Raw genomic sequence first — 27,923 nt, 5'->3', positions numbered from 1 at the left:
GCTCAGCCTGGTGGATATTTGGGTATGAGTGGGAATGGTTGGAAAGGTTCTTTAAAGGTCATCTCATTCCAATGCCCTGCCATGGGCAGGGACACCTCCCACCATCCCAAATTCCTCCAAGCCCCATCCAGCCTGGCCTTGGGCACTTCCAGGGATCCAGGTGATGCCTTGGGAAGGCTGACCTAGAGCAGAGGCTGGACAGAGCTAAAGAATAAAGCAGGGATTTATTAGGAGGCCTCAATGGATCCACCTTGGGCAGCACAAGAACCCAGCCAGGGCTACACCCAAGGCGAACCCAAATGGTCACAAAATGAACCCAAGATGAACCAAAATGGTCACAAAATGCACGACTGCTCACGGGGTCTCTCACTTTGATCAGTTCTGCTCCATTTGCATATTGGAGTTCATTGTTCAATTCCAGCTTTAGCCCCTGCAGTCCCATCCTTGTTTTTCTCTCTCCAGCCCACGGTGTTTGTGCTCTTGGGCCTGAGATTTGGATCATTTGTCTTTGGTCCCCAGCTGGAGCAGGAATTGTTTTGTCTCCCTGCTCTGTGCACAGAGCTCACCATCCCCTGATATGAAACCCAGACCCACACACTAAAGCAGCACAGAATCTGAAAAATAAAAAAGCCAAAACCTGAGGCATCAAAGGGGCAGCCACAGCTTCTCTGGGCACCCTCTAGCTGGCCATGAACTTTTTATTTCCCCTCTCTTTTCCCCTTGGTTGTTGTGCAGGTTGGTGATGAGAAACCCTTGTGAAGCAGGTTAGGGTTTGACCCAGTTGTAACATTAAATTTTGGGGCTGCTGGCTCTTGGTGTGTCATGGCTGAATCACAGCTCAATGGCCATGAGTGCTTTGCCACCAGCCTTGTTTATCTACCAAGGTGAGTGCTGTGCCTCTTGATGGGGAGATAAGCAAGGATCTGTGACTTGGGGTGGATTTCCAAGGAGGAATGGGGAGATGTGGGAATCATTTCTTACCTAGGAAGGATGGTTGTGATGGAGAAAACAGCTGTAGAACGTGAGAGGAGGGAAAAGGTGAGAAAGTGGACTGTGTGTAACATTTAGGAAGGAGATGGATTGAGTCTGGTTTACTGCTGAATGTGAATTCTTGGGATAGAGAGAGCTGGAGCAGGGAAGATGAGAATTACAGAGCATTATTGGGTAAAGGAACAACTTGTGTGGTGCAGTTGAGCAAATCCAACTCCATGGTTGTGTTTGTTCTGGAGACATGGGAGTGCATGTGAACACAGTCCACACATGCCTGGGTTTGAGGCCATGGGCGCTGCAGTGCCCATCTTTATTTGGTTCCCTACTTCAGGGCTCACATTTTCTTATTCCATGTGCAAGAATTGAACCTCAGCTCCTCTGTCCTCTCCTCAGGAAAAGCCTGTGGAGATCTCCCCAGGATCTGTGCTCATTCACTCCCTTACACAAAAACAGGGTCAGGTTTCTGGAGGATCTGGCTTACCCTCAGGAGAAAAGATGGCTTTTCAAAGGAAAAGTTCATCTTCCTTGACAGTGACTTTATAAAGTAGGGATTTATTAGAAGGCCTCAATGGATGCACCTTGGGTTATCCATTGAGCCCAGCCAGGTCTACACCCCAGGTGAACCCAAAATGGTCCCAAAATGAACCCAAGGTGAACCCAAAATGGTCACAAAATGCACGACTGCTCCCAGGGTCTCTCACTTTCTGAAGTGACTTCACTCAAGTGAAGTCAGAGACTTCACTCCTTTACACAAGAGCAAGGTCAGGTTTCTGGAGGATCTGGTTTACCCTCAGAAGAAAAGATGGCTTTTCAAAGGAAAAGTCCATCCTCCTTGACAGTGACTTTATCCCCTTGACAACTCTGAATTCCTTCTGAATTCTCCCGGTGGTCAGGGACAGCAGAAGTTGGATGCTGCATAATCTCCAATCCCCTGCTGGTTCTGCATCCCTCCTCTCAGCAGTGATTTGTAAATATTATTTTCCCCCCAGTATTTTAAAGGACATTTTCATCTCCCCTGGCAGAAGGAGGAGGATATTTCTGGCACTGCTGTTGTATCAATTTTGCTCCTTGTTTAAGATTAATATTAAAAATAATAACACCAGCAAAGCAAACACAATTTTGGTGTTTTCCTCTTAATTTACCCATTCACTTAAAGTACTGGAACTGCAGCTTTGCTACCACTTGAGATACAAAATGCAAATTTAACTGAAGATCACATGGAAATCAACTCATCCATTTTCTGTGTGATGAGTGAAGGTGCATAGCGGAAAAACCACACTGGAATTTAAACCTTGGCAGAAAATAGGGAAGAACTGTGGGCTGCTGTCATGTTGATAGTTTGGACAAGGCAGTTTTGATTTTGGTGTTCTATTTAGCTAATTCTTAGCAGCATAGTGGCAATTTTAGAAAAGTTATTTCAGTCAGCAGCACAACTACAACACAATAAAGATAGATTTGTTCCCCTGATAACAGTTTTGATCAAGGTTTCCTTTTATCCTGCAGTTTTTAAATAATTGGCCTGCTTGCTCTTGGCTTTTATTGTACTGGGGATATTATAAACTCAGATTGTTTTGTAAACCTCTAATTTTAGACACATCTCGGTGCTTATTGTTCCTTTCATCCCTTTTTTTAATACCATGGCACAATTTCTGCAGAGAGGTGGAAATCATCTGCATCCTGAGACTTTCATGTCTAGACTGGATGAGGGGCACGAAAATCCAACCAGAACAATCCCCCCAGACTTTTTTTATAAAAACACTTCTCCATCCCAGCCCCAAACCCCACAGCTCATTCCCTTTATCATAACACCGGGCAAAAAGAAGTGGAAGAAAATCATAAATGCAGCTTTATGGAGTGAGTGTGTGCAATCAGGAGCAGCTTTCCAAACCAGTAGCTGTGTATAAAAGCCAGCACAGGCATCAGGAACACAATTGAGTTGCTAAGGCAGAGTTTTCCAGTCGTGCCCCGTAGAGCCCCGCATCGTCTCATTATTCCGCTCCAGCGTCAGCCAACAATGGGGGGAAGATAAAATTTGTGAGATAAAAGATAAAAGCCTGGCAACCCCTTTGCTTAGAGGGGTCAATTTATCCCAGCTCTTTGTAGGGCAGTGTAATTTTAGGCTTTTCCAGGGAGGATCACACCGAAATCCTCGCGGCAGCACTTCCGTAAATAGGTCAGGAGGGGACTCGGCGAGGCTGGGATTGCACCTTGCTCGGAGGGAATTGTGTTTTCTCAGTGGAAATAAGATGGTTTTGTTATTTTATGAACTTATTCACCCAGTTCATAAAGGAAAAAAAAATATGGGTCAGTTGGGCAACAGCAGTGTGTTCCAATGTGCTGAATTTGGGATAGAAAGCTCCTGGAGCCTGGGATTAAAGCTTTCTGCAGCAGCAGCAAGGAGTGATTTTATTTTGATATTATTTTTTTTCCCCTCAGCAGGAGCTTTGGAAATTATATATAACAGGTGTTTCACCTTTCTGAACCTTATTCTGATATACTGGACTTGTTTGGCGGAGATTATGAAGCAGTTCTGGGGTTGTTTATCAGCTCCAGCACTTCTGGGTGACCTTGCATCTCATCTTTGGAAGCAACTTAATCCCTGTAACATCCTAAAAGAAGGGTTTCAGGGATTTTATTGGTAGCTTCTGTATTTTGCAATACTGTGACAAACTGCAGGTGTTGGGCATGGTCAGGGGTTTGGCCACGGTGGCAAAAGACTTGGGAGTAATGGGGTGAAGTTCTTTAGTCCTCCCCTCCTCACTGACAAGCTATTAATTAATTACTCAGGGAGGAAATGGGAGGACTCTGGAAGGCAATCAGGTGCCAAGGTAAATACAGCCTGGCCCTGCCTTTAACTGACTTTCACAAGGAGTCCTCCTTGAAAAGAGCTGGGATAACACAGCCCAAGGTGAATAGAAGGCTTTGAACATCCATGAGCAGGGGATGCAGATCCCTGAGAGGTTTCCTCTCTCCCTCAGTATGGGAACAAGCAGCAGGCTGGGATTTGTGCTCCCAGAGCACTTAGGATCAAAGCACTGCAAAGGATCCATAAAAAAAAATTAAAATCCACTTTTCTCTGCCTTAACATGGATTTTGCTCTCAAACCACACCAGAGATAGATGGATGTGTGGGGAGACTGAGGAGTTGCATGGAAACCTTTAGCTGGTCTTCCACCCAGATTCTTCCATCCAAACCACAGATGTCCTGGTAGGCATGGAATAGCCAAATGTTCAAAATGAGTTCAAAATGAGTTCAAAATGAGTTCAAAATGAGATGCTTCTCATTTTGCTGGGGAAAAGGAAGGAGAAAGACCACTTCTGTTAGTCCATTCTGTGGGAGTGCCAGGGCTTGGTTCAGCAGGGAATTAAGAACTCCTTGTGTTTGCTTCAATTTCCAGTAGAGCTTCTTCCATCTAGTGCAACCAAAGGACTTCCAGGGTAAGACTTGAAATCAAATTTTCATCTCCCAGTAAAACCTGGGGTCATTTGGGGACCTGTATTTGAGGTGCCTGTATTTGAGTCATTAAATGTCATCTGGCAGCCCTCTTTGCACACAGAACCTGATGGAATTGAGAGAAAAATAAGGGGAATTGAGGGAACCTTTTTTAGCATGACCCAGAGCAGTGACACTCAGGAGAAGCAGAAGCAGCTCTCCCTTTCATGCAGTCACCCAGTATTTCCATCAACCTGAGCACAGGTGTTTTTCTCTCTCCTTCCTCTGCTACTCAGCATAATCTGTGCTGCCACTCAGGTTACATGGCCAGAGGCTGCAGCACAAAGGAACAACCCCTCACTTTGCTCAGCCCCATCTCCTCGCTGTCACCTCTGCAGTTCCTGCCCTTTCCCATCAGCCTCTCACCCAGGAGCCTCCTTTGATCCTGGTGCTGGTTTTCTCTATAAAAAGGGATGAAAAGAGCCCAAGTGGCAGCTCCCTTGGGCTGGCAGAGGGGAGCTGGGTGCACAGTGACACACACAAAAAGCTGATGCTGTTATTCTGTCACGCTGAAATAATGGCCGGCTCCCCGAGGCCGAAGGTTCTGACAGCGAGGAAGGATGGAGGTGATGGCAAAGATCTGGGACACTTCACTGTCCTTGGCTGCCCAGCTTGTCACCTGCTTCCAGGCTGGCTCCCTGCCTGATGCCAGGTGAGAATTCCCAGAACCTTGTAGGTGTGGTTCTGGGAATGCTTTGCTCCAGGGATCCACTCGGTGCCAGATTTCCCTCCTCCCACCCCCCCAGTGCTCAGGTTACTGCAGGCCTTGTGCAATTTGATGTCCCTGAGTGCTCCTGTGCTTTGTGACTCATGGTTTTTACCTGCCAGGCTGTTAAACCCCCAATTTTGGTGTTCCACATCCCAGCTGTGTTCCACCATCCCATTTGAAATGGGAAAGAAGCAAAAGCCCCACATGAAAATGCTGCTGGGCCATGAGGATCTTGTGGGACACAGGGAAAAGCCTGGAGTGGTGATGAGCAGCAGGGACAGGTTTGGATGGATATTGGGAAGAAATTCTTCCCTGTGAGGGAGGTGCAGGGAGAGAACAGAAATGCTGAGGCACGAGGTGATGCTGGTGGTGGGACACTGGGTGCCCCTCTGATGGAGCATCAGACCAGAAGCACAGCTCATGGTCCCCACAGTTAACCACAAATTAGAGCCAGCTGTCAACACAGAAATGTTTAAATCTTGTCTTCAAGTGAGGGTGGCGTGGGCATGGGTGTCAGCAGGGACCAAAGGCTGCTCCAGCAGTGAGGGCTGATGGGGAGCTGGGAGGGTGGGAAAGTGGAGCTGATGGAGATTTATGGAGCCCCTGAAGCCCAAACTGGAGGGATCCTGTCATCACTTCCAGTGATCCTTCCATCACTTCCTGCCCTGGAACAGCAGGAGTGGTGCACACACCCGTGGGGTAAACCAGCACCTTTCCCAGTTCATACTGGGCTCCCAGCTGGTCCTCAAACCCCAGATCCCAAGTTTGGTGCTCCCCTGAAGCAGTGAGGCAGGAGGGGAAGATGCCAACTGCAGGCTCTGTTTCTGGTAGCTCCTCTCTGACTTAACAGGAAAAGACTGACCACAGAAAATGTACAATATTGTTTTTCTCCACATTTTCCTGAAATCTGTTGAAAAGCTTTGCCTGTGGAGGGGTCATGTGGGGGATGGGGAGGAAGAAATAATGGTGGCTCTGTTCAATGGAATTCCCCTTACAGACAATTTGTGTTGTTATTTTCCCCCTCCAAACACATAGATCTGATCTGAAAATCCCAGGCTTAAAAGCACAGATGTTTAGTCTGACACACAAACGTGGCATCATTCCAGCAAGTGGAACATCTGGCAAGTTCCTGGTAAAATCTGAGGAGCTAATCTGGGATGAGAGGAGTTAAAGCTGCTCAGCAACAGCTGCATCCTTCAAACAAATCACCTGAAACTTCCCTTCCCTTCCCTCCAGGTCTTTCCCTTGGTACTAAAGCAGCTTCCAGAGACGTCTTACAGCTTCTCCTGTCCCTCCAAGTGTCCTCTTTGAGGAGCAGGGGGAGAATCAATGGTGGGGATAAAAACCAGCCCATGGCAGTGCCACCAGGCTGGATCTTGTGAGGTGTTTTTGGGGATCTCATCTCTGTGTCCAGATAGGTCAGGGGGAAGATGGTGTTGGGTTGATTCTGGCCCTACATTAATGTCACAGCCAGAGATGTGTTGGGGTGTGAGTTGGGATGGGTGGCCTTTCATTTCAAACTCATTAATTTTCATTCCAGTCCACGCCAGCAAGCATTAAAAGTCACCCCACTGCTGATGTTCCTTCCTTGGCTCCTAATGATGTCTCAGCTTCTGCCATGAATAACTGGTTCCTCCAGGTGGTTTGAGAGTGTCCCACAGCTGGAATGTCCTGCTGCTGACAGGAAAGGCCACCTGGAGAGAGCAGGGGCTGCCCTGCTTTTCCCTGTGCTCTCCCTTTCCAGTCTTTTCCAATGGTGCAAACTCAGCTTTAGAGGCTGAGCTGTGCCTGTCACCTTCACTGCTTTGGGGCTGGGGGCAGTCAGAATTCCACTCAGGAATCCTTTGTCTTCATCCTCTGCAAAGTGATGGTGGAGATACCAGATTTTCCCTCAGCAAAGTGAATCCCTTGCACTGCTCATGGGATAATTCATTAACTGAGAATGAAGATGGCACCATGTTTTCCAAAAATTCCAGGTGTGCCTTTCCTACAGCTCCCAGAGTGGGAGGTGGGGAGCAGTCAGCATCCAAATTGTGTAATTGTACACACATTTGTACATCAGAGCATCAGGGATGTACACAGGATATAAAGAGATCCCAGAACATCTGGCAAACTTGGGTTTTAAAAGCAGGCAGATCACACCCAGAGCCCATGGGATGGATGCCTGTCGGGGAGAGGAGTAGAGGAAAGTTCTCCACAGAGGAGTAGAGGCTGGTTCGTTCATTTTTAAGTTAAGGCACTTCTGGAAATCACACCTGGATCTCTGAAATTATATGGAGATGGTTCCTTTGAGATCAGTGCCCTAACATGAGGGTGTTATTAAGGTAGAAATAGAATCATAGTCTCATTTAGGTTGGAAAAGTCCTCTCAGACCATTGAGTCCAACCATGAACCCAGCACTGCTGTGTCCAAAAATAACCCTGTAATGAACTGACTGAATAACATCCCTATTGCTTTGTCTATGTGTTACATGTTGCTCTTTTTCTATCTGTAGGATTCTGGTTTTAAGCCTTTTGCACCTCCCAAAATGAAATCTTCTCCTTTTCTCCCTCCTCTTTGGGACATCCCTGCATTTGGTTATGGAAAGATTGCAAGTTTTCCCCCACTGCTGTGCACCCCACAGGATGGCTTGGGGTACAGCATCACCCATTTAGGATGAACCAATCCCATAGATAATCATCCAGGAATGGCTGATTTGGGACAGGGGATGGCTTGGGGTACAACATCACCCATTTAGGATGAACCAATCCCATAGATAATCATCCAGGAATGGCTGATTTGGGAAAGGGGATGGCTTGGAGATGTGAGTCACTGAAGGATGGGACTGGATTTGGTTTGGACTAAGGACAACAAGGAGGACTTGAGCCAAGATGGCCTCAGGGTGCATGGCAAGGAGTCAAAAGTGGTGGCACCAAGCTGAGCGGTGCAGGTGATTCACGTGAGGGATGGGATCCCATGCTGAGGGACCTTGTGATCCTCATGAGGTTAAACAAGGCCAGGTCTAAGGTCCTGTGCCTGGCTTGGGGCATTCCCAGGATCAGAACAGACTGGGGGGTGAAAGGATTGAGAGCAGCCCTGCCCAGAAGGATTTGGGGGTGCTGCTGGGTGAAAAACGAGCCAGCTCACAGCCCAGAAATAGAATTGGGCTGTGTCCAGCAGGTCAAGGGAGGGGATTCTGATCTCTACTCTGCTCTCAAGATGCTGCAGCTCCAGTGCTGTGTCCAGCTCTGGGATCCTCAGTACAGGAAGGACATGGAGCAAATCCAGAGGAGTCCAGGAGATGCTCCAAGGGCTGGAGCCAGACTGGGAGAGCTGGGGGTGCTCACCTGGAGAAGAGAAGGATTCTGAGGGAGCTCAGAGCCCCTTGCAGGGCCTAAAGGGGCTCCAGGAGAGCTGGAGAGGGACTGGGGACAAGGGATGGAGGGACAGGACACAGGGAATGGCTCCCACTGCCAGAGGGCAGGGCTGGATGGGATATTGGGAATAAATCATTCCCTGTGAGTGTGGGGAGGCACAGGTTGCTCAGAGCAGCTGTGGCTGCCCCTGCATCCCTGGAAATGTTAAAAACCAGGTTGGAACAACTTGGTCTAGAGGAAGGTGTCTCTGTCCATGTCAGGGAGGTGAAACTGAATGGTTTTTAGGTCCCTTCCAAGCCAACCCATGCCATGACTCTGTAAAAAGGAGATGAGTTTGTCAGGCTGGGCCCTCGCGCCGCCAAACACCGTCCTGGTGTGGAGCAACAGAGTTGGTGTTGTGTCCCTGCAGGCACAGAAAGCCCTCTCTGTTGTGTGGGAGCTCCTGTACCATTTCATGCCTGGTTTGGGGGGTCTCTTATTTAACAGCAACACTGAGGAGCCCTCTGTGTATTATGCTCCTGTCCAGGGCGTGATGGAAATGGGTGTTTTTGTAGGAAAGCTTTGCTTTTCAAAGCCTTTTGAAAGGAACAGCAAGGACTTTCAAGGATGGGGATGTCTCGGGTGCTGTCGTCTTCATTGCTGTTGGAATGATTTAACCTGAGTGGAGGGCTCTGTCCTTCTGCATGGGATGGAAATGAATTTAATTCAGCATAATTTTGTTTGGCTTAGGTGCCTAACACAGGGGCATTTGAGCTCTGTCGTAGCCTCTTAATGTTTATTTTCATATCACTAAAATCTAAGTGACAAATGGTGATGTTTAATGGCTGCTCAGGGAGACCTTGTTTATTGGAAAAAAAGCAAAATGGGTCATAAAAAAGTGAATTCCAGCATTACCTTGACTCTGTTGTCTCTCTTATATGCATCCACGCTCTGCTGTCATCAAAGAAACTTGAAATTCCCTCTCTGTATTTGTTTTGCACGTGAAATGTCCAGAATTCATCTCTTCACCACTGCCTGCATGTGTCCATAAATATTTGTGCAAACACAATTTCCAACCACTCCAGAGGAGCTTTGTTCCTTCCAGCAGCTGCTGCCTCTGTGGTGCCCCCGAGCACAGCAGCTCTTCCAGGCTTTTGAGCAAGTTTTCAGCACAGAATTGCCTCACCAATGGATGAGAGCATTATTTTGGGGGGCTCTGTATTTTTTTTTTTATTTGCCTTGATGGGAGTTTTACTGGTAGGTGGCAGAATGGAATAATTAAACTGGTAATAATGAAAATGCCTCAGGAACTTGAGCTGCAGGTGACAGGACAAAGGGCAGGGTTGGATATTGAGAAGAAATTCCTCCCTGTGAGGGTGCTGAGCCCTGGCTCAGGGTGCCCAGAGCAGCTGTGGCTGCCCCTGCATCCCTGGAAGTGTCCAAGGCCAGGTTGGACAGGGCTTGGAGCAGCCTGGGCTGGTGGAAGATGTCCCTGCCCACGGCAGGAGATTGGGACAAGCTGATCTTTCAGGTCCCTTCCAACCCAAACCATTCCGTGATCATTGCTCCATTCAAAGCAACCACCATGGCAGGGGGGTGGAACTGGATGGTTTTTAAGGTGCCTTCCAACCCAAACCATTCCATAACTCTGTGGTTCTGTTCCTGGAGATGATGGGGTGCATCCACCTTCCCTTTGGGGAGGGACCTCAGGCTTCTCCTGCAGCTCCATCTAGAGGGGAGGAAGCTGGGCTGGTCATGGAGGCTGCTGGCCTCTGTGGACCACCATGGCTCTGCTGTCCCCTCACCCAATATCCCACCTTGCCAGGGCTGTCAGTTGTGCTTTTCCTGACCTTGGGGTCACTCCTGACCCCAGGAGGAGGTTGCTGCTGGAAACCCTTGTGTTTAGTGGGGAGGACACCACAGCCAGACCCAGTTCCTTGCCCAGCCGCTGCTGGGGAGGAGCATTTCTCTTCTGAACCCCAAAAGCAGAAGCAGGTGCTGCTCCCTTGGCTGAGGATGTGGAAACCACACACAGCTGCTCTGTGGTTGCCTTTGGGGTGGATTTCACAAGAGAAATCGTTGTGGTTTGGGCCGGGGCTTTCCTGGAGAGGAGGTCCCATCTGGACCTCCCCAACATCTCCACGGACCTCTGGGCTTGCTCCTCCAACTTCAGTTTTCCTTTTCCTTGGTTTTATGTGATACTCTAATTTTCAATGCCATCCTGGAGGGAAGAACAAAGCAGTGCTGCATGTCAGGTTACTTTCCCTATCCAAGTCCTAATTCTCCCTTTTTTCTTTTTCTTATTTTTTTTTATAGGGTTCTCTGGAATTCCCAGCTACCCAAAAAAAAAAGGCTGGTTTAGACCTTAGCAACAGGGTATTTTTGTTCAGATTGTATTTGTTCTCCTGTGAGAGCCATTGTTCTGTGCCATGCCTTGACTGCTCCAAAGGCTGGAGATAAAAGCCCTGGCTGACAATAATGCAGTTGGGCTCAGCCTTTTGTTGGGGAGATGAAAATAGAGGATGAATTGTGAATAACATGGGAGGGCTAAAAGTCAGTCGTCCCAGGATGTTGGTTAATCACTTCAAAGATAAGAAGCTGTATTTTAATTATATATTTTTTCAGAGCTACTGAACGTTAGGTTTTGTGTTGGTACCAGCAGGGGCTTGTACCCACCATGGTGTTTAGGACTAGTTCTTATAATCTTGAGTCAGCAGGAAATATGTTTATTGCAGTGATATTTGGTTTATGGTAGGTTTATAGTAAAATCTATATATAATTTGTAGTAGCTATATTATATTAGGTTTATAATCGGTTTATAAGTATATAAATCTCAGAAATATAGAATCCCAGGGTGGTTTGGGTTGGAGGGGAGCTTAAAGATCCCCTCCAGTTCCACCCCCCTACCATGTTCAGGGTCACCTTCCACTGTCCCAGGCTGCTCCAAGCCCTGTCCAGCCCAGCCTTGGGCACTTCCAGGGATCCAGGGGCAGCCACAGCTGCTCTGAGCACCCTGTGCCAGGCTCCTCACCCTCACAGAGAACAATTCCTAATTCCCAATATCCCATCCATCCCTGCCCTCTGGCAGTGGGAGCCATTCCCTGTGTCCAGTCCCTCCATCCCTTGTCCCCAGTCCCTCTCCAGCTCTCCTGGAGCCCCTGCAGGCCCTGCAAGGGGCTCTGTGGTCTCCATGGAGCCTTTTCCAGGTGAGCACCCCCAGCTCTCCCAGTCTGGCTCCAGCCTTTGGAGCATCTCTGTGACATCATCTGGATTTGCTCCTGCAGCTCCAAGTCCTTCTGATGCTGGGGATCCCAGAGCTGGACACAGCACTCCCTTGACCTTCTGGTCACACCCATAAAAATACATTTTTACATTATGTTTTTATAGCTGGGGCAATGATGGAAGGTGCCCAGCTTGGCTTGGCTCCATGACCTGTGCCTGCAGCATCACTTTGCTTTAAATAAGGACACCTCTCTTGGGCATGGGAGATGGGAAGGTGAAGAAAAGGCAGGTTAGAAAAACTGATGGAAAACAGATGGACAAAAAGAAAGATAAAGGTGGAAATAGAGCCACTGGAGCAAGCAGGGTGTGATGAGAAGAAATATTTGGGAGACTGACCTGCTCAAAATGCTGACAGTGTGAATGATAACAGGGATTCACAGAATCACAGAATGACCAGGTTGGAAGAGACCTTCAAGATCATCCAGTCCAACCCAGCCCCAACCCCTCAACCAAACCCTGGCACCCAGTGCCACATCCAGGCTTTGTTAAACACACCCAGGCATGGGGACTCCACCACCTCCCTGGGCAGAACATTCCTGAACTTTATCACTCTTTCTGTAAAAAACTTTTTCCTGATATCCAGCTTATATGTCCCTTGACACAGGGATCACTCCTAAACTCTGCAGGCCTTGGAAATCTTTCCTTGCTGAGGGTATTTTGGTGGCACTCTGGGCAGCAGCTCCTTTTTGCTGAGATATTTATGTTCCAAGGGCACTTCCTGCTCACATCAGCTTCTAGCAAGGCTCCTCATCCCTCCTGGCAGATTCTCCCTCCCCAGCTGCCCTCACCTGCCATCCATGTAATTGGCAATAATTTCCCTAAATGCTCACAAAAGCAGATGTTCTCTCCGTGGTTGCATCCAGCCAGCTTATACTGCCCTGGATACACAAGCACACAGCATTAAAGGACTAATTCCTGTAAATAAGCCTATTAAAAGGTTGGAAATAATGCCTCCAACTAAACCATCAAATGCAGCTGAATCCCACTGGTTGTATTAATTTGTTATCTGTAATGTGCCAATCCCAGTCTGCCCAGGACCTGGTGCCCTCATGCTTGGCCAGTTGCTTCTCTGTGATGGTTGGTGGTGTCTTGTGTTGTTTCCAGCTAATAAATCACATTTATAGGTAATTAACACTCCATCTAACACTTCCTCAGTATTGCTGATGAGTGGGAGAAGAAATTGCTTCATGCAGCTGTGAATGGGGGACTCTGTGCTTTCAAGGCTTTAGGTGATGCTGCTGGAGAAAAAAAATTAATCTCACTTATTTTCCTGCCTCAAAGCAGGGGATAAAGAGGTGGGTCCCCAGTTGTTCTTCCAGTTCTGGGTGTAAGGAATGTGTTTATTACAATGAGAGAGGTAAAACACTGGCACAGGGTGCCCAGAGAAGCTGTGGCTGCCCCATCCCTGGAAGTCCTCAAGGCCAGGTTGGACAGGACCTTCAAGTCCATCTTGTTCCACCCCCTGCCATGGGCAGGGACACTTTGCACTATCCCAGGTGGCTCCAAGCCCTGTCCAACCTGGCCTTGGACACTTTCAGGATAGGAAGCTCTCATAAACTCTCTAAAATCCATGAACTCACTTTTCCCTGGCCCTGCACGTTCAGCACCATTTCATCCACTCACTGCATTGGTCATCTGAGAAAATGGAAAAATCATGGCATTTTGATGAGCTGACTTTTTAAAGCAGCATCTCTCTGGGCTTGCAGCTCCAGAAATACCTGTCAGGCAATTTTCCTTTCACCTGGAAACACGCTCTGATGTCTTATTTGTGGATTGTGCTGAAAAACAGTTGTGTCTGGCAGCACAACTGCTCCAGTCAGACTTTTCAGCTCGAAACCTTCAGCAGAAGACGTGCCTCACAATGCTTTTGGCACTGACAGAAGTCAGGGAGGAATACGCTTCAAATCCAGCTCCCCTCCTTTGCAAACCTTGTTTATAAACCCTCGCAGCCACTGGTAAAATCATGATTTTGGTTCATCTGGAAACCAGAGAAACACAGTTAATGAAGGATGCAGGGGATGCATCTCTGGCCCCTCTCTGGCTGTCACCATTTGTACCTCATCCTCAACCCTTGTTTCTTTTTCCCCCAGTCTAATACATGCAAATATATGTAAAGAGTAAAGACTGTTCCACCGAGTCTTGCACGTTTGCTCAAAGAGGAGGAAAACAACAAGTCGATCTTACAGGGAATTTGCAGGCTGAATTTTTAAGACCTGTCTATAAAAAAAGAACCAAAAAAAAAAGAAAAAAAAAAAAGCAGCTGTTGGCCACGGGTGCTGACCGAGGTGATTCTTCCTGGCATCTGTTTTCCCTGCGCTCGCAATCGTAATGTCATTAATATGGAGCTTTTGGAGAACTGGAGTATATCCTAATTAGCAGCCTCTGATTTTTTTTTTTTTTCCTAGTTTCATAATCAGTGATCTCGGCTACACCACAAGTGTTACTGTGGCAACAGGGCTGAACTGAGCAGCGGTGCAGAATTACCGCAGGTAAAGCGGTGATTTCACGGCTCCCGCGGCACTTTCTTAGCCCCGGGGGCTGCTCCGTGGGACGGGCTGGCTGCTCCCCGCACCTACAGGTGTCCCCGGTGGATTTCAGGGTAAGCACAAGCACGGAGATTAAGCTGCATGACCGAACGCATGCGTTTGAATTGGGGCTGAGCCTCGCTAAGGAGATTTTAAGGCTGTCATGCGAGTGATCCCCCGCCGACACCTTTGTTTTAAGTAGGATGCTCCGAGCCCTCGCTGCCTCAACGCTCCCGGCTCAATCTCGGCGTGGAGCTGGGACTTCATCCCGCTCCTGCAGAAAGGGCTGAGCCCAAAAAGCTGGGCTTTTATTTTATTTTTTTATTTTTTTCCTTTGTGGGGTTTTCTTTTATTTTAAGCCTCGTTTCTCCTCCCCACGCACCGCTCGCTCTCTCTGAAAGGCATTTTGCTAGGTAGGGATGTTGTCATGCTGAATAATAGCCATCCTTCATCCTGACTCCTCCATCAAAATCAGCCCGTCCTTTTCTTAGCTGGAACGTGAACTGTGCTCATGTTTTCCTTTGTACACGCCTGGGACTTAGGAGGGGACACCCTAGAACGGGATATTTAAGGAAATATGCTCCTGTGTGCCTTGACTTTTTTTTGTTGTTGTTGTTTGGATTATTAATTAATGGTTTGGAATAATGAATTGAGGCAGCTCCTCCCGTGCCTCCCTGGCGTTGTTCTCCACTTCCCGGTGCCGTGCTGCGGCTGCAGCGCTGATCCCGTGGGGAAAGCACACCAGGAGAGTGCTCTTGTACTTGCCAGGGGTTTTTACAAGCTCTGAGGGTGTTTCTGTGGCAGATCTGTGTTAATCATCCCAGAGAAGATCTCACCTCCCTCACCTCCGTCCCAGCACCTTCCTCCTGGACCAGGCTTGGACTTGGTCCTTCATCTTCCTCCTCCGTGCCCTGACAGCTCCCTCTGCTCTTCTCCTCAAAACTTCTCCTTCTCTTGGCACTCACCTGTCTCTCCTCAGTGCTCTGTGCTTTAGGAAACCCTCTCCAGCTGCCCATTCTCCATTGCTACAGGCCCAGGAAGCTTTTCATCCCCTCTGTCTCTTCCATAATTTGTTCCCCAAGCCACCCCAGGTTGTTCTGCAGCAGCAACTGGCACATATTCCCATGATCACACATCTGTGGTGCCAGGAGAAAAGAGTGGCTGAGGGCAAATTAAACCTGTCCTAATTATGAAGAGTTATTAGGAAAATTATTATTAGGAAAATGATTTGTATTTGTAGTTCTTTCCCTCTGAGGTACCTCGGGCGGTTTCCAGGTGGTGGCTGTGGCAGGGGTGCCCTTCCATGGACAAGGATTTGAGGGCCTTGGTCTTAGATGTGCCACAAATCTGCTCCTGGCTTCATCCAGAGATCCAGCCTCATCCCCTGGCTTTTACTTCCATATTTTTAGCATGAGACCATCAAGTCTGTAGGCTCTTTGTTAGTAGTTGCTTGTTTTTAAACATGCAGGGACAGAATCCTTTCCTAAAAGCAAGATATTACAGAAGAGTAAGGTCTGATGTGCCAGTCACAGGGGGCTAATTGTGGGGGTTGGAACTGGATGATCCTTAGGGTCCCTTCCAACCCAAACCATTCTCTGGTGCAGTGACTGGTACCCACTGTCACCATTTCTGCATCTTTGTAGAAAGTGGAACTATTTCATGTCCCAAAAACATCCACATTTATTGTTTTTCTCTGATTTTTAGGTTAGGTGGTTTTTTTGCTGAAAACCTCACCAGTTTATTTTTCAGTTCCAGAAGTGTTCAGAAGCTCTCAGGTACACATGTGATTTTTGGGGTTGTCCTGTTCAGGATCAGGAGTTGGACTTGGTGATCCTTATCAATCCCTTCCAACATCCTGCACGGTGTAGGGATCTCCTCCTCAGTCCTGGCTGCTTTCTTACTCCACTATGAGCTTCAATCCCAGCAGATTTGCCTTTTGAAAAGTTTGCAGGACAGGCAGTTACAGAATCACAGTGATTGATTTTGGAAGGAACCTCTGGAAGTCATTTGATCCAACCTCCTGCACCAGCAGAGCTGCCAGATCCGGTCCACAGGACAGTGTCCAGACAAGATTGGAATATTTCCAAGGAATGAGAATCCACAACATCCCTGAGCAACCTGTGTCAGCACCTCACAGGCAAAATGTGTTCCCTGATCTTCAGAGGGACCCTCCTGTGGTCAGTGTGTGCCCACAGCCCCTTGTCCTGTCCCTGGCCACCCCTGGCAAGAGCCTGGCTCTGTCCTCTCTGCACCCTCCCTGCCAGTGTGCATGGACAGGGATGAGGCCCCAGAACCTTCTCTTCTCCTTCTGAGCAGTCCCAGCTCTCCCAGCCCTTCCTGGAACCTTCTCTTCTCCTTCTGGGCAGTCCCAGCTCTCCCAGCCCTTTCTGGAACCTTCTCTTCTCCTTCTGGGCAGTCCCAGCTCTCCCAGCCCTTCCTGGAACCTTCTCTTCTCCTTCTGAGCAGTCCCAGCTCTCCCAGTCCCCTCCCTGGGCTGTCCCCAGTCTGTCCATGTCCCTCCTGTCCTGGGACCCAGTGCTCCAGGTGTGGCCTCCCCAGTGCTGAGCAGAGGGGCAGGATCCCCTCCCTGGACCTGCTTGGGGAACCTCCATGCAGGTTCTGGCTGGTGAACTCCTGATCCTCTCCATCCTGATCCTCTCCATCCTGATCCTCTCCATCCCCCCTTGATGGCTTCACACACGTTGCTGTTTCTGGGTGGGCTTTGAGACAGGATCACCATGGGATGGGTTAACATCTCACTCAGGTTCATATCCACAGGAAAGGCTGATCCTGGTTCAGAGTAACAGATTTTAACATTATCCTAGCAGTGACAGATACTTCTTGGTGCCCAGAAATCCAGGTGGGAATAGGGTTGAGTTCCCTCCTTGCACTTAGCATGGTGTTACTCTTTGAAAGATGAGTGTGTGTTGAACTGAAGAACATGAAAATGCTCCCAGAACTGGAGCCCCTCTGCTCTGGAGATAAATGGGAGAGTTGGGAGTATTCACCTGGAGAAGAGAAGGTTCCAGGGAGGCCTTCAAAACCTTCCAGTGCCTAAAGGAGCTTCAGGAGAGCTGGAGAGGGACTTTGGACAAGGGTGTGGAGTGATGGGACAGGGTGAAATGGCTTCACACTGCCAGAAAACAGAATTAGGTGGAGAAATTCATTAGTGTGAGGTTGTTAAAGCCCTGGCACAGGGTGCCCAGAGAAGCTGTGGCTGCCCCTGGATCCCTGGAAGTGTCCAAGGCCAGGCTGGACAGGGCTTGGAGCAGCCTGGGCTGGTGGAAGGTGTCCCTGCCCACGGCAGGAGATTGGAACTGGATGGTTTTTAAGGTGCCTTCCAAACCATGCCATGAGCAAATCCTGATGTGCAGGAGAGCAGTGATTTGTGGAAGGTTGAGCAGGTGGAGAAAGCCAAGCTGCAGGCCCTGCCCACAGGCTCATCCTCCTCCTCCTCCTCCTCCTGCCCCGCTCCGTACAGGGGCTGTCGCTCGTGTGGAGCTGCCTGTTTATTTAACAGAAGAAAGAAAAAAAAATAAAAAAGAAAGAAGAAAACTAAATGGATTTTCAGAAGGGGTGAATGGCTGCTGTGATTCATCTTTTCTGGTGAAGAGTGGAACAGCAGAGGGTGGGGGATAATGTTCAGTGACACATCAAAGGCCTCGCTTCAGCTTCGGAGACACATGCAAGGAATTAGTCACCGCGTTTTAGTGCAACAAAACCCTTTTTCCTCCCTAAATTCAATTCTTCTCTCCCTGTGATGGCCAGCTCACTGCAGCCCTCGGCTATTCCATGTGTGTTTTTACATTTTTTGCATCTCATTGAGAGCTTTGGGTTATGATGAAGTTGCCCTGCTATGCACCAACTCCTCTGCCGTGGATCTCAGCTCCAGTGAGAAGCTGGAAATTCACAAACAGGATTTAAAAGGAGCAGGGAGGGGGAGAGGGAATGGCAGGTTTGTTTTGCAGGGTGGCTGAGCCATGCTGATGGCTTGCTGCCACCAAAAAGAATAAAAAAATGACCTTTTTCCCCTTTCTTTATGCTTGTGCTTGTTCTCGCCCTACTGTGAGCTGCTTCAAAGAGCCAACCTTGCTCCCAGTTCTGCACCCTCTCCCCCTGCCAACAAAAAAAAGAGGAAATCTGAACATTATTTTTATTTTTCACTGCACTTGGAGCCAGCACGAGGCAGTCACAGTCGAGCCACTGCCTTTCAGCATCCTCCTGATGACACCAGGGATTTCTGGGGTCCCGGGAAAGCTGGTTAGAATTCAGGTTGTGTCTCCTCAGTGCACACAGAAAAAGATTGCCTCATTTTCCAGGAATTAGGAATATGTCAGAGGTGGGGGTAAATCCTGCCTTTGATTGTGGACGGCTGCATCCGGGTTGGACCTGGGCACTTTCTGCAGCAATAAACTCTAATTCTTTGCATTCTGGAAGCACGGCAGGGTGATCCTGCAGCCTGACCCCCCTGTAGCACCAGCACAGGCATTTTGAAGCTACTTATTACTTTATAAAGAGATTATTTCCTTTATTTTTTTCTCCCTCTCCGGCATCAATCATCCTGACAAGATCTGCTTCTTTTAAAACATACATTCTCCAGTTTAAAATCCGGCCTTTCCTATAAGGAAGATCCCAGGCAGTTTATGGAAGAATGCAGTGCACATACACTATGTATCTATATCTTTACATCTATATAGATATGCAGCTTAAAATCCAGCCTTTCCTATAAGGAAGATCCCAAGCAGTTTATGGAAGAATGCAGTGCACATACACTATATATCCATATCTATATCTATATGGATATGCAGCTTTAAATCCAGCCTTTCCTATAAGGAAGATCCCAGGCAGTTTATGGAAGAATGCAGTGCACATACACTATATATCTATATCTATGCACACAAAAAAAATACATATATATATAATATTTATGGGCACACCAGTGGCAATTACTGAGTTTTCCAAGGCTGATCTTTGAAAAAAGAAGGAGCCACGATGCCGAGCATCCCAAGCCTGTGGAGCAGCGCTGCCAGAGCCTCCAGCTCCCTTCTCCTGGGCAGAGCCGGCGCCCTGACGTCAGGGTGTTTTTCTGCAGAGCTCGCAGGATGTTGCAGCCGGCCAAGAGCTGTGTTTATGTTGATAACATTACAAGTATTTCCTCTCCGTTTCCGAAAGCAGCAGGGAGGGGGAGCCGAGGGGGAAGGGAGACTCGGGTTTCTCCAGCTTTGGGGTAGGACTCTCGAGGCCTTTTAAGTTAAGGAGTGGGGAATGATGAAGTGCCGGCGTTATTTATGCTGCTTTTGGGAATAGGGAGGGTTTTAGAGCAGGGGATGGGAAGTGGGAGCTGGGCTGGCACAGCCCTCCCCCAGCACAGGGCTCTTTGCCTGCTCCTTGCTCCGGATCTGGTTTTAAGGTGATAAAGCAGCTCTAGCAGCTGATTGCCGGTCACAGGAGCAGCTCCAGGGATTTGGATTTTTGGGTAATGATGTGCACAGCAAGCTGGGATGCTCCCAGCATCCCATTCCTTCTGACAGTCACAGTAATAAAGCCATAAAAACTCAGGTTCCGTATGGACCGCCCGCATCCAGCTTTCTTCACAAAATCAGGGAAAGGCTTGGGGAAATCCAGCATTATCTCCCCTTGCCAAGCCCTTCCTCCTCCTGCAATCCACTCATGGATCAAAGAACTGATTAAATGTAGAATCAAGGGGGGTTTAGAGCTCCCTGCTCACTGATGTAATCCCAGAGCTGTGCTGGCAGCTCGGTGAAGGAGGGACCCTCATCGATGGCTGGACTTGATGAGCTTAAGGGTCTTTTCCAACCTAAACGATTCTGTGATCATCCCACCATCCCAAAGTGGCTTTGCAGCCAGTCCAGGAATCTCCTGTAGCTCTCATCCATGTAGCAATCACAGTTTATGGAAATAAACCCAAGCTCTTTTGTCCTTTGTGGGTTATTTCCCAATAATGGAGAGCAGAGAGGGAATTCATGGCTTTTCCTTCTTTGCTCCCTCCCTCTGTGTCCTGCTTTAATGCCAAGGGAAAGTGTGGGGAGGACGTGGGGAGGCTCTGTCCAGAACAGGAGCAGAAATGGGATGAGTGGGATCCCAGATGAACAGGGATCCTAAATGAGTGGGATCCCAAATTTATGAGGACCCGATGTGAATAGGGACCCTCAATTAATGGGATACTAAATCAATGGGATGCCAAAAAAATGGGGTTCCAAATGAGTGGGATCATGAATTAGCAGAACCACAAATGAATGGAAATCCCAAATGATTGTGGGTCCCAAGTGAACAAGATCACAAATAAAAAGAACCCAAAATGAATGGGGATCCCAAATGAAGAGGATCCCAAATAAACAGAACTCAAAATTAATGGGGATCCCAAATGAACATAATCCCAAATGGAGGGAAACTCTTGAGAAACAAATTAGGGGAAGAGAAGGGAGCCATATCCACCTCAGTGAATGGTGTTTCTCTGCAAATATTCATCAAAACACAGTGAGTGGTCACTTTTTTCCCAGCAGTTCTTCCAGAAGAGATGAGTGTTCCCCTTTCCCTTGCCATAGTGTCCTTGGTGTGGCAGTGATGGGTTCCCAGTGAGGGAAGTGGTTGTGATGACGAGATCTTGGTGCTTTCATCAGGCCTTTGAGGTTTTCAGAGCATCTCTGTGCCATCTTTTCCATTCTCTGGAGTTTCAGTGTGTGTTTAACTTCCTCCTGCTTTTGCACTTGGGTCCCATCAGGATGAGCACCTTATTACTGTGGGATTCCATAGTGGGATGCTTGGACAATCTGTCTCCTGAAGAAAGGTACAAAGATCATAGAATTATGGAATTGTTTGGGTTGGGAAGGGACCTTATAGATTATTCAGTTCCACCCCACTGCTCTGGACAGAGACATCCTCCACTATCCCAGGTGGCTCCAAGCCCTGTCCAACCTGGCCTTGGACACTTCCAGGGATCCAGGGGCAGCCACAGCTTCTCTGGGCACCCTGTGCCTCACCACCCTCCCAGGTGATGAATAGGAATAAGTAAGAATTTATTCCTTATAAATATTAGTTTTTCTCCCCAAAGCCAAACCTGTGTGGACCAGGCTCTGACAAGTGTCTGACCAAGCTCAGTGGGGTGTATTAACCACCATGAGTGGAACATGTCATCAAACCATCAAACCACTGCTTGTGGGTTTTTCCTGACATCCCACCCTGGAGCACAGCCTGGGGGAGGCACTGCAGGACCAGTGCTGCTCTCAGCAGTGACAGGAGGACTGAATCAGTTCAAATTCATGCAGACAGATATTTTAACTGGTGATGAAACCCTCTGGAATGCTGGCTGCTCACACCAGTGGGACCCTTGGAGAAAGAGCCCTGCCCTGCTTGCAGCAGCAGGGCTGGCCATGGACAGAGCCTGTGGAAAGCTCTTATCTCCAGAGCTTGGTTTCCTTCTGGTTCAGGGTTTGTCTGACCTTTTGGTCACTGAGTAAGGTCAATTTTTGCCAGGTTTTCTTTTGGAGGGGGAGGAAAAACATGTAAGTAGGTGGTGCTGGTGGGAGGATACTCCTGGGTGAGGTGGGAGGATCTTGTATTGCTGATAGCGTTTCCAGCGTGTGGATGACTTCAGTGTTGTCCTTCTGCCCGGAGTTTGGGATGGGTCTAGATGAAGCAGATTTAAAGAAGAAGCACAAACAACACAAGATCTATTAGAGGGGGAGGGAATAAACCCATTCTTGGCAGCTCCTCAGGTTGACTTGGCAGCGAGATCTCTCCTGGGAGATCCTGGAGATGCAACTGGACACAGGACAAAAGCCTGAAGGACGGGAGTCGTGCAGCAGCTGCTGGCCCATGGCATGGAGCAGAGCTGTCTGCAAGCCCTCTCTGGGCTCAGAGCAGAGGAGAGGTGTTGGCCCATCCTTGGAAGGCCCCATGGCCACGTGCTGGCCTGGACTTGGCAGCTTTGGGCTCTGTCCTGGCCAGCACGATGACGTCTCACATCTCTGGGCCTCTGGATCCGTAGGTGTTTGGGAGGGGATACTGATACCCATTTCTCAGGAGCTTTCTGAGGTCTCCAGAGGAAAGAAATCACCATAAAAATCTTGTATTAGAAAGGGCTGGGGGAAATGATTTTACTGATGTCATCGTCCTGTAATTCTGCTGGACATTTCCTGGGAAGCACGTACAGTATGGGCGTGCAGCCTGAACTTGCTGATCTTCTTGGATTATTGTGTGAGTGTTTGTTCTGACCACATACACAGGGAATCCAGCAGGGTTTGAATGGAGCTGAGTGTTCTGCCCCTGCCCTGGAGCATTTCAGGTGTCAGTGAGCCAGGAGGAGCTGATCTCTCCTTCATTCCTGCCTCCATTCCTGGGGCATTTGGGATCAAGGCTCTTTGCCATGGTCTTCAGCTGAATTGCCTTTGAGTTTGCTCAGAGTACAGCCATTTGCAGACCACTATATAAACTATTAATCTCCTTTAAGACCAGATATTTGGTTTTAGTGCTCAGTTTGTTCTTCTCATGCTCTCCCACAGCTCACCCATTCCCTGCTTCATCCATGGACACTTTGCTGCTCCACAAACCTGGGATTTCTCCATGTTCTTTCCCCTTGTTGTACGAACTCACCCACTAATCCTTCCCATCCAGATGCCTGCAGGGACTCCAGCCACACTTCCACTCCCCACTCTGAGCTTTACAAGATGCACAGCAACATCCCCATCTTGGAATATTTTGGCATGATATTGCATGAGGGTTTAATAAGTGCTCTGTGCTTTCCTCCCCAGGTCAACATGGATTTGTGGCTCTTTCTCCTTTTGCTCGGAAGTGGCCTGATAAGTGTAGGTGCTAACAACATTACAACAGGTAAACTGTGCTCCTTATCTCTCTTTTATCCCATCTTTAGGATCAAAGGAGTGAGTGGGAATGTGCTCAGTGTCTCATTCCCTCTGCCCTCCACTTAGCTGTAACAGAAAATGTTGGAAAGAGGGTGATGAGCTTCAGGTGCTCATAAATGAGGCCCACAGGTTTGGCTCTGAGCAATATTGATCCCCACCTCCAGGGGCTCTAATGTTTGGACATCCCCATAAATAGCTCCTGTTCAGGTTATATTTTTTGACATTTGTATTTCCTGCTGTGCAGAGCATTTCCTGTCCTGGGCTCAGGATTTGTTGGGTGTTTTATCCTTATAGTTACAGTCACATGAATCTTTAGCATCTAAACCCCTCAATATCACAGAAGAGAATCTCACAGAGGTTCCCCTGTGCTTTTCCCTTCTCAGAGCCACCCACAACAGCGTCCACCTCCCCCAGGAGCCCCACCAAAGCTCCTACAGCAGGTCCTGAGGATGGGACCACGCCCAACACACACAGACTCAACATGAGCACTCCAGGGACTGTTCCTACCACAGCACCAAAACCTCCTCCGACCACAACTGCCAGAATCTCCCCCAATGCCACCACTGGCAGCCTCAACATCTCCTCCACCCTGGGGACAACCCAGCCTGTGCCTCCAGCCCCATCCCTGCTCCCCAGCGTGACGCCGTCGGCCCCGCGCGCCACCGTCCCCAGCACGGAGGCAGAGACAACAGAGAGGAATTCCAGCATGGTGGTGACAACACAGGAGACCTCTTCTGCTTCCCACAATGGTAGGCACCTCCTCCACCTCTTCTTCTTCTTCTTCTTCTTCTTCTTCTTTTTCTTCTTCTCCAGGCCACCCTGCCTCTGGGTTTGTTTCTTTGCTCTTCTTTTGTTTGGCTGAGCAAAATGGAGCAAATAAACGCTTTGGGGACAATTCTGTGGTGATGCAAAACAAGAGGACTCTCAAAACTCTTCTGATGAGGTTTGTCTGACCAAAGGTTTGGGCCAAGATCATCTATGAAAGATCTCCACAGGTGCACTAGATGATCTTTTTTTTCCAACCCAAACCATTTTGTGATCCTCTCCTTACATTATCAATTTTCCCCATCAGTTGGGCAACTTCAATCTTTGAAAGGTCCAGATGAGAGAGAGTTGTCTCTGTTGGCATCCTGATCTCATTCCCCTCTTGGCACGTCATGAAAGTGACCCCATAAAACATTGTTTGGCTGCTCAGTCCTGGTTAAGAGTGAAAAATGAGGCAAAAAGAGGCTCAGGTGACCAGAAATCTTTGCTGAGCTGTTGCTCTTCAGCCATGGTTTGCTCGTTGTATTGTTTGAGACCCAGTTTGGGTAGTGGGTGTCTCCAACTTGCAACAGGAAGATGACAGTGCCTGCTAGACCTTGGGATTTAGTGGAAAAGCAGGATTGGTAACTTGGTTGTGGATTAGAAAACCCTGAAACAAGATGATGGTGGAGTTAATGCAGGGAGGTGTCATGTGTGTATTCCTTAAGAACCAATCTCCCAAGGGATGTGTGTGCCCTCTTCCTCTGGGAATCTTTGGAAACCACAGCCCCTGAAGCTGCAGTGGAGTTGTCTTTGCTACCAGCCTAGGAAGGGATGTGGGGGAAGGAAGTTCAGAACCCAGCTTTTGTAGTGTTCTGCCACTCCTGAGCTCATCCAGCTTCCTTCCCAACCCAAATTGTTTTTTGCAGAGTGAAGGAGTCTGGCATAGCCTCAGACACATACATGGGCCAAGTTTGGTGTAAATGTAGCCTCCATATAGGAGAGATGGAGGCAAAAGCCTTAAGCTGCTAATATCTGGATTTTGTAATATGATGTCTGCTCATGGCAGGGCTGAATTTATTCATTTTTGTGTCCCCACTGCCTTTTTGTGATTTGGGTTACCAGTTTTGGTGAACTCCCCTGGTGTATGCCACGACACCATCAAGGCCAGAAGTGGCTTCTCACTTGATGTCAGCCCAGAGAACAAATGATCAAACCTAATTCTTTCTTTATCTCAAGTAATTTATCAAGGAACAAAATCAGTTTTAGGGCTGCCCTTGCCATGAGGGCAGCCCTAAATTAGATTTAACAGGAAATATTGGTGTTATCTTGGAAGAATTAAGTGGTGCTCGAGAAGGGGACTGAGCCAGAAGGTCACACATTGTAGGGACAGTTCCCCCTTGTCCAAACCCACCAGGATTGTCCTCAGGCCTGTGCTGCAGCTCTTCACACCCAGCTCATGGCCAGGAAAGCCAGGCTCTGCTCTTCCTGGCAAGGTTTGTCCCTGTGCCCTCTGGATGAGCCATCCCACCCAGCAGGTAGAGACTTCCCTTGGATGCTCCTCGCCCCATCCCTGAGCCCAGCTGCTCCTAATTGAACTCTTGGCTCAGCCACACTCTTAAAATGATGCATCAGTGTTAATCTCTTGGTATTTAAGTGCTAATGAATTACACCAGTGACTTGCTGGTTATGGGTTTAAACAGTAAGCTGTGTTTAGTGATGTTAAAGCTTGGCTTCAGCTCCTTGTTCTGCTGATAAAAACTCAGGATTTGTTCCTTTTTCCTTACTCAGAAATTCATTTGAACACCCTGGTTTTATAGCTAGTGTTTTAAAGGAAAGATTTACAGGCAGATGATGAGAGTTACTAAATTTGTTCCTGTCTTGGTCTTTGATCCTTCCTGACTTACTAAAATGTCTTGTTCCTTTGTTGCTAAGAGACTTTTGTTTTCTTTTTCTGCAGGTAACTCTGACAGAAGAGGTAAGAATGTTGCATTTCATTGCTCTGTACTCAGTAAAAACAATTCCAGAAGCATTCTGCTATTAGAGAGCTCTCCTTAGGACTTCCAAATTTGTTTTTATGAAGCCTCTCAAGCTCTTTAAAAGAGCTGGTGACACACTGATATCTTAATTTCTGTTGAGCTTTTCTTTCTAGAACGAAACAATCCCTTTCCAATTTGTACATGTCCTGTTAGGTACCAATTGTTCCTGCTCTGAGAATGTCAGCACGTCCCTAGAGCTGCATGACCAAAGTCTAAAAAGCCATTCAGGATATTTCCTTTTGGGTTTGTTTTTTTTTTTTTTGCTGCTGCTGAATTGTCTTTATTGACTGTGACTTACACAATTTGATCCAAACCCATCCAGCAGATGATGGGAATAATTATTGTTCTCCTCATTCTGTTGGCAAGCAGTAACACAAATCCATTTCTTGTAAGAGAACAGCACTTTAGGGACATTTTTCCATCTCTCAGCTCTGAGAACTGGCATCTCTACCAGAATATTTGCAATTACTGATGGCTTTATCACCCCAGGAGCGGGCAGAGCTGGGCTGGCTCCCACCTGGGGGAATCAGCTGCCTCTGTCTGTGTGTTTTCATCCTGACTCTGATGGGTGCTGCAGCTTTGCAAACTCTGCCTGGTGCTGCTCTCTGTGCCTGCCTCACCCAGCCAGGAAACAGACTGATGCTCTGAGCACTGACAGGCAGCACAGGGAATTGAACAGAGGGAATAAAAGGGATGCAGGTCCAAGGGAACTCATTTGAAATCATGGCTAAGCCTCTGCAGAAATGCTCAGTGTAATTCCCTCAGATCTGGCCTGGCTTAGGCCTGATTTTGTGCTCTCTCTGCCATTGTTCATCCCTGCTCCTGAGGGAAAAGGAAAAAAAAAAAGGGAATACATCTGACTTCCTAACAAGATTTATATTAATATTGCTAATATTATTATAAATATAGTTAGGAAATCAGATTAAATAAGGGATATTTAACAAGAGCAAATGGGACAAGGGGAAATGGCTTCAAACTGGGAGTAGGTTTAGATTAGATATTGGGAATAAAGTCTTGACTGTGAGGGTGGTGAGGCTTTGGCATGGGATGCCCAGAGATTTCTGCCAGCCCCATCCCTGGAAGTGTCCAAAGCCAGCTTGGATGGGGCTTGGAGCCACCTGGGATGGTGGAAGGTGTGGGAGTGGGATGATCTCCAAGGTCCCTCCCAACCCAAACCGTTCTGTGACTGGTTTTGCAGGCAGATGTTGCCAGCTGTGAGCAGGGAAGGGCTGCTCAGCCCCATCCCTCTGCCATGACTGCACCCAGGTCTGGGTGAGAGCCCACAAAGCACCTCTGCCTGCAGCTGGGCCATGCTCCCAGCCTCCAGAGGGGGTTTGGTGCCTCCTCAGAGGGGCCAGGAGGAGATTTAAGCCTCCTGCTGCCTTCCAAGCTCAGGACTGTGGCATCACCAGGGGAGCAGAAGGTTGAGTCCTTGTCCCTTTTCCAGGTGGATTGCCAGCATGAAGCCCCCAGGCTGGGGCTGGAGCAGCACAGGAGTTCTGGGAGGGTTGGCAGAGAAGAACAGCTGCAAAAAAAAACCAAAAACCAAAACCTCCAAACTCCCTGCACCCTGCTGCCAGAGCCACCCCTGCCCTCAAATCTGCATCCTGCAGCTCCAGCCCAGCTCAGCACTGCTTAGGCTGAGCTTAACTCCAGCCAAGGCAGGAAAAAATGGTCCAGCAGTGGCTTAACACCACAGGTTTTGGCATGGCAGCTCTTCTTCCTCTCCTGCACACAGGATGGAAATGGTGGCTGTGCTCAGAAGTCTCAGTGAGAGGCCAGGGCTGGCTGTGGTTGGGCCAAGACCAACCTGTTCTTGCTTTTGGGAAGTGTCAAGATGGGGAATGCCAAGGCTCATCACCTTCTGAGGTGTGCAGGAGGCAGAATTCCCTATAAATTCCTCTTGGGCTGTGGGAGAGGCAGAA

General features: G+C 48.3%; 1 protein-coding gene across 3 annotated transcripts in view; it reads left to right on the top strand.

Moving 5' to 3' along the window:
• The window catches only part of PTPRA (protein tyrosine phosphatase receptor type A), a 125,980-nt gene that overhangs the window by 73,473 nt on the left and 24,584 nt on the right, over positions 1–27,923 (top strand). For 2 of the 3 annotated variants that reach the window (XM_071447179.1, XM_071447178.1), the window contains 3 exons: positions 23,105–23,183; positions 23,599–23,964; positions 25,920–25,937. In XM_071447179.1, the coding sequence (XP_071303280.1) occupies positions 23,105–23,183; positions 23,599–23,964; positions 25,920–25,937 (463 nt within the window). Of the gene's footprint in view, positions 1–14,213; positions 14,408–23,104; positions 23,184–23,598; positions 23,965–25,919; positions 25,938–27,923 lie in introns of all 3 variants that reach the window. The other variant, XM_071447180.1, reaches the window with a different exon arrangement.

This window comes from Agelaius tricolor, unplaced genomic scaffold (genome assembly GCF_023055355.1).
Source record: "Agelaius tricolor isolate 1412-34295 unplaced genomic scaffold, bAgeTri1.0.p SCAF_24, whole genome shotgun sequence".
In the NCBI taxonomy this organism is placed as follows: Eukaryota; Metazoa; Chordata; class Aves; order Passeriformes; family Icteridae; genus Agelaius; species Agelaius tricolor.
The sequence above is the reverse complement of the archived record's forward strand: the minus strand, read 5'-3'. Positions and strand labels throughout refer to the sequence as shown.